Source organism: Diabrotica undecimpunctata, chromosome 2 (genome assembly GCF_040954645.1).
Source record: "Diabrotica undecimpunctata isolate CICGRU chromosome 2, icDiaUnde3, whole genome shotgun sequence".
Classification (NCBI taxonomy): domain Eukaryota; kingdom Metazoa; phylum Arthropoda; class Insecta; order Coleoptera; family Chrysomelidae; genus Diabrotica; species Diabrotica undecimpunctata.
In genome coordinates, this window is record NC_092804.1 from 76,329,593 (window position 1) to 76,336,433 (window position 6,841).

General features: G+C 31.2%; 1 protein-coding gene across 1 annotated transcript; it reads right to left on the minus strand.

Annotated features, from left to right (window-relative positions):
- Positions 1–371: 371 nt before the first annotated feature.
- On the minus strand, positions 372–1,280 carry LOC140433350 (uncharacterized). The gene is made up of 2 exons (XM_072521376.1): positions 796–1,280; positions 372–742 (listed from the first exon to the last, which is right to left on the minus strand). Exons 1-2 carry the CDS (start codon positions 1,241–1,243, stop codon positions 603–605), a joined length of 588 nt encoding a protein of 195 aa, XP_072377477.1. The 5' UTR covers positions 1,244–1,280; the 3' UTR covers positions 372–602.
- Between the last annotated feature and the right edge of the window lie 5,561 nt (positions 1,281–6,841).

Sequence of the window (6,841 nt, forward strand, 5' to 3'; positions counted from 1 at the left end):
TATTTTAATTTATTTTTTAAAATTATATTGCCAACATAAAAATTTTGTTAAAAATTGTTTTTTATTTAATAAGGAAAATATGATTTATTCATTATTCACAGATAACTGCAAAAATGTAACAAGCTTGTAAAATATTAAATTAAAAATGTGATATTTTCTTGGTTTTATGAATGAATTATAATTTTTATTGGTACAGGTGAGTACTCAGTCAAAGTAAACTTACTACTCAAGGGGGGGGGGGTATTTTTGTACGGCATTTATAAATTTAGGTAGGTAATACAAATTTAATGAACTGTATTTTTGCAATGCAGTACATATGAAGAGTACACTGCAAAAAGGGGGAATGTCAATAAAGTACAATTTTGAGAAACCTGGTTTTAAAGGTTTAGAGCACCACATTTTAAAAATTGTTACTTTTGGCAACTTCTGATATATATTGTTTTGATTGTTGGAATGTTTTTAAAAGGTTACATATAAGTTTTATTTATTTTTGACATTATTTATTTCTTGGCAAACCTTTTTGAAGTAGTGTAAAAAATTAAAACCGGTGTTATTGCAGTATTTATTCGTAAATAACTAGATAATCGTTTAGAACATATAACTTAAAGTATTCTTCTTTTCTTTTTTTGATTAGTGACTTCTGCGACTGGTAAATTTTCAAAATATGTCTTTGCTTTTGGTCCACAAAATGTCTTTAAATGTTGTAGATCTTTAAATTTAGCATCTGATATTGGTAAAAGTGCTAAAAGAAACATTTTTTAAAAACAATAATAATAATAATAATGATATACTCACCGTTGTATAATTTTTGTGGCAACTCAAATTGGCCTTTTGGGTATACTTCAGTTAGGTCTTTGATTGGTTCACGAATCACAGAAGATTCCCAATGCCCATTGTAACTTGATCTGTGTTCCACTATTCGAGGATGATCCTCAGAAATTTTAAACTCTCTAATAGGTCTTGATGCAAATGGACATTTCTTTTTGTAATAACAATCCAGTAGTGTTGACCAATCCCTAATCATTGGTTGATCTACTTCAATCACCTGAAATGGAGTAGGCTTGGTTCTGCACGTACGAATTTCAGTAATCCAATCTTGAGGAACTTCAGCTTTTGTCTTTTGACATACCAATGCCATGTCTCGATCACACTCTAAATACGAATGCCCACGCATTGGAAAAGTGACGGTAATGCTTGATAGCCTCTTAGCAATGTGAACAACGTAGTGTAGGAAACGGAACATTGTAAAGTTTTTATTTTGTCCGCCACATGAATCGCAAAATATGGCTAAGTGGCGTATATTTTCGTTAAGACACAAAAATATAAAATTATGAAGAAATGAGACTACCTCATTTGAGCCTTTTCCTCCAACTGTCTCTGGATAGCAATAAAAAATTGGCTGATTAGTTGACATCACATGAATATTAAAAGAAATGAAAGTTAATTGTCTTTTATAGTATGCATCATTTGTTGTAATATTAGGAAGATTTAGATTCTTCTGGTAGTCTAAAGCAATGGCTTCCATTTCAACTGTTTTCATTGCTTTCTTACGGGCAGATCTCTTTCTATCATAAAAAGTTTCAGCTTTTGCTTTGTGTACACTATTAGCAATATGCAACTTTCCAATATGTGCTTCTATTTCTTGCCGTGAGACTTCAGTACCAACTGGAAGATGTTCTAGGGATAGTTTGAGTGACTTCATTTCTGCTAAGAATTTGTCACACTCACTGCATGTATCACTGCGTGGATACCCGAAGGAAATGTTGTATTTTGTATTAAATATCCCTCTATAAAACTCATATGAAACAATGGGATTTTGAAGAGCTTTGTACATTTCATGCATTTTTTTAATATTCAATTCATCAGGTAGGTATAATTTACTGGTTTTGTTTCTGCTGTAATGGCTTTCTCTACCCTTGAAAGATTTAATATGATTAATCACACAATCAACTACCTCCTTCGGTTTTTTGTTGGGTTTTTTGTTTAATCCACGTTTGTCTTTTGGAGCAATCCCAAACATTTTCAAACTGAATTGAATAGTTTGTAGCCTCTTTTTCGTGATACCGTGAAGAGAGATAAATGCTAAATAACAAACAACAGTTTCTTTTACGATGTTATCGGCAGTATATCTAACTTTATATGAGTAAGATGCATCATTTAATTTAGCCACCTCTTCTGGTTTCCTGCTTCTTCTTTGAGCAACTGGTCGCACAGAAATAAGACCACCCAGATAAGAATTTTGGTCATTATAATTTTAAGAATTAAAATGATTTATTATAAAACGCCTATTCTCTTCTGTTATTTTATTAAAACATTGCAATCGTTTGCACTTACAGTCATCACCTGTTTCATGACTCTGAACACGTAGTAGTTTCATAACATCCACCATGCGTCCAGTTTTTCTTTTTTTCTTGGATGGTTCCATTATATTATTATATGCACAAAATATTTTAATAATTTAATAATAAACACTCTTTAATAATTAGGTACTATTAAACGTCACTAAAAGTAACATTAGGTCACAAACAAAATAAACACATAAATAGGTTAAAATATTATTCTAACCTTTCTTACTATTTCAACCGCTAACAGCAAATGGCATTCAATAACATGACATTCCCCCTTTTTGCTTGGTTCGTTTTGACTATCCCCGTTTTTGCTTGGTACCGCATATATTTAAATGCTTTTTTATCACTGACTGTCGCCGTTTCAGCCTTGAACGATAGTTGACATTAATCTGCTATATTCAGAGTAACTGTTACCAACCTTAACTCAAAAAATGAAAAAAACTGACATTCCCCCTTTTTGCAGTGTACTCTTCATATGAGCTGGTACAGGGATGTAGATTTTTCACGGTACATGTGCTTATGAGAGGAAAACTAATTTGCCTCTAATAAGTGGGATATGAAGATCAAATATTTCTGTACGGCATTGATATATTTTGTTAACAATGACATCAATTATCAACAAAAATAAACTGCCGTACAAAAAATGGTTCTAAATGATTTTAAAATTATTGTAGTCCACGTTGTGAGGCCGTTTCTGTAGGAAAAATGTTTTTGATTTGGTTTCTTTACGAATATATATATATATATATATATATATATATATATATATATATATATATATATATATATATATATATATATAAATATATATATATATATATATAAATATATATATATATATATATATATATATATATATATATATATATATGTATATATATATAATAATATATAAATAGTTTTTCTTGGGTTTAGGTTCAATAAATTATATATTACATGTGGAACTAGATTTTATTTTCCATAAAAATCAACGTTTCGACAGGAAACCCTTGCCTTTGTCAAGATTCTAAAATGTACAAGATTAAAAACAAATATTTATTGCAAAAATATGTATATATGTATATAACTTACCAAAACGTAAAACGGGACACTGAGATTAATGAAGTGATAAATACAATATAAATAATCATATTTGTATATATATATATATATATATATATATATATATATATATATATATATATATATATATACAAATGTCCATTTTAAACAACTCGGAAGGGTGCCGGACCAAAAATTTTTGAACAAATTTTTTGAAAAACTTTTTTTCTGGACCTTTTAAAATAAACAGACAATTAAGCAATATTGTAGGGGATTATACAGCGAATAATATTTACTAAAAATTTCTTTAATTTCATTAATTTCTTAGGGTTTCAACTTCGGAGGGTTTGACAACCCTCCGAAGTTGATCTAGTTCTTGAATAGTCGTAAGAATAGAAGAAAAGGAAAGCGCAAAAACTATGTCCAGTAATGCTGCATCATTAAAGCGATAGTTTAGTGCGATATAAATAACGCACATACTTATTCCCTTTAGGCACTCTAAATATACCGCAACAGCTTCCAGATTAATGTTTAGTGGCAACAACATAAAATTCAAATCAAAAACTAATAAACTCGGAACAGCTTTTACGCAAATTACTTAAATATTATCTTTTTCTGAAAAAAGTGTTTCCTATATATAGACAAAATTAATGTTAGTATGAGAAATTAATTGCTATTTTATCTCTAGATGGAAGCATAATTTTATTGCACAATCTGGAAACTGAGGTAAAGCCTATATTATTATAGATGAAAGCTATCGGATTTGGTTCTACATGTATAATGTTCTAGAAAATAATTACGCTGCTCAACTTTATATGTATTCAGGTTCAGTATCCTAGTTTTTTTAAGTCCCCAAATTATTCTGTTAAATATGTTTTAAGAAGACCTCTTTGTTTAATTTAACTAAATAATAAATATATCACTTAGTAATAATTTTATATCGCTTATCTTGTTTTATTTTTAATTTGTTTTTGATACTAGGGCTGTTTCCGAAAAAAATATATGTATATCTCCTTTTTAAAATGTTTTTACCTATAGTGAAGACGTTTTATTCTGTCGTATTTCGGATTAACGCCCGAAAAGTAATTTATGACTCTAGTTACAGCCACTCTGTTATGCTTTCCCTTTTCTACCTGCTTTGTGGTACCGAACCTCCTACTGGTCGGCTGTAGTACTTGAGGATAAATCAGCGCTACCAAAACAATTTTTTTATAAATCGTGAAAAAGCGCAAATTGAATGCTTTCTGATGATAATTTATTGAAAAAACTTTTATATATCTCCGAGTGAGCGTCGAATTGTGTTAAAAGTGGAAAATTATTTTACTTTAGAAAAAATCAACATGGGACCAATTACATCAGTACTGGCAGTTCAAAAAAGGACAAGTGCAGCTTGTGGAATTTCAGAACGGACCTTGCAAAGAGTTCGCAAAATGAGTGAGGAGGAATTAAGTAAGGAAAATAAAAGGATTCGTTTGCATCCGAAAACCCTCGACTTGCCACAAGGTATTAAAATCTCAATCAGAAATATCATTTATGGCATGTACAAAGCAAAAGAACATGTTACAAGAAAGACACTTATTCAAAAAATAAAGGACAGAAAACTTTGTGATATGAGTTTGACCAGTTTATCAAAAGTATTAAAAGCTATGGGTTTTAGATACAAAAAAACCAATAATCGTAAAGTGTTGTGCGAGCTGTCCAATGTTGTTGGAAAAAGGTGGAAATTTATAAGAAACTGTTTAAAAAACAAGAATTCCGAATTTGCCAGACAATTTGTGTTTCTTGACGAAACATGGATTTTTGCGAAAGGAAATAATACCAAATCATCCTGGCAAGATGATTCTACCAAATGCTATTCGAGTACTAGTGCGAGTAATGGCAAAAGATATATTATATTGCATGCAGGAAATACGGAAGGTTTTATACCCAATGCTAGTCTTATATTTTCTTCGACAAAAAAAACTGATGATTATCACGGAAATATGGACACCGATATTTTTGAACATTGGTTTGAAGAAAAATTATTAAAAAATCTGGAAAATCCGTCATTAATAGTCTTAGACAATGCTTCGTATCACACCAGAGAGGAGGAAAAGTTTCCCACAAGCAGCTGGAAAAAAGAAGACTTTAGAAAGTGGCTGTCGGAGAAAAATATAGAACACGAACATCTAGTTTTAAAAGCTGAATTATTAAATAAGTGCAAAGAACAGATTACTGAGAAAAAATTTGTCGTTGACCAAATGGCACTAAAATATGGTCATGAGGTCCTAAGACTACCACCATATCACTGCCAGTACAATCCAATTGAATTGGTGTGGGGCATCACTAAAAACTACTATGATAAGACCATGTAAGACCACCGACGAAGCCAGCGTTTTACAACTCTGGCAAGATGCACTAAACCAAGTCAATGAGGAACAATGGCGGAAATGTATTGAGCATACTGAAAAAAAATTTTAGAGCCATATTAAATAGAACAAGTTATTGATGAAGTAAGACCTATAATTATTCGTAATGATGAAGATTCAGATGAATCGGATAGCGAGTCAGATAGTGATGATACCTGTCCATAGATTAAGACGTAGATAGAAAAATTAACACAAAAGGGTACCAACCACCAAAAAAAAAAACAAAAAAAAATTAAAACAAAAACCGCATGCAGGAGAGAGCCGGAGGCACGCCGCACGACGCTCTTGAATGCAAGCACCAAAAAAATTAGATTAGCAAGTAAGGTAGATTAAGGACATGACTGGACGAATGACTGGGTATTAGACGACGGATGAAAGGATACGATGCTTGCTCGCTCTCGACTGCACTTGGTGCAGAAAAGGGAAAGCAAGTATCGGCACACACAACCATCATTAGATCGCCGAACAATTGCTTTGACCGGTAGTGATAAAGCCAAATGGGTTAACCTACCACTTAAATGTAAATACACGGATATCTCCCATTGCCTGACGGGGGATACCGCGAAATAGTCGAGACCTGGCTCCGGAGCTGGGGCTGGTTGTACCGCAGGAGGACAACCTACCTCGGTGGGTTTGGGAAGGTGTGTGTGGGAAGCAGAAGTAAGACTTTGTTTTATATAGATATATATTTTTATATATATATATCTATAAAATATATAAAAATAAAAATATAATACAAATTTTGAACACCCAGTATTAACATTGGCAAATTTTTTTATGCTTAAATAAAAATAGAGTTTAGTACACGCTGAAAAAGAATTTTTGTTTTTTCAGCATAAATATTAACCACAATATTAATTTTTAAAGTTGCATGTGTAATATGAAAAATTTTTCAAAAACTTTAAATATCTCAAAAACGGCTATTTTTTCGAGAATGGTATCTAAATAGAAATCGATCCAGAATTTTAGGTAGATTCTAAAAAAAATATTCGTAGATTCAAAAAGCACAGTTTCTATTTAAAATAAGAAACTTAATGGCGACTT

Coding starts and splice junctions, on each gene's coding strand:
- LOC140433350 (XM_072521376.1), bottom strand. CDS start 1,243: ATGTTCCGTTTCCTACACTACGTTGTTCACATTGCTAAGAGGCTATCA. Junction 743..795: donor GCCACAAAAATTATACAACG/GTGAGTATATCA, acceptor TGTTTCTTTTAG/CACTTTTACCAATATCAGAT.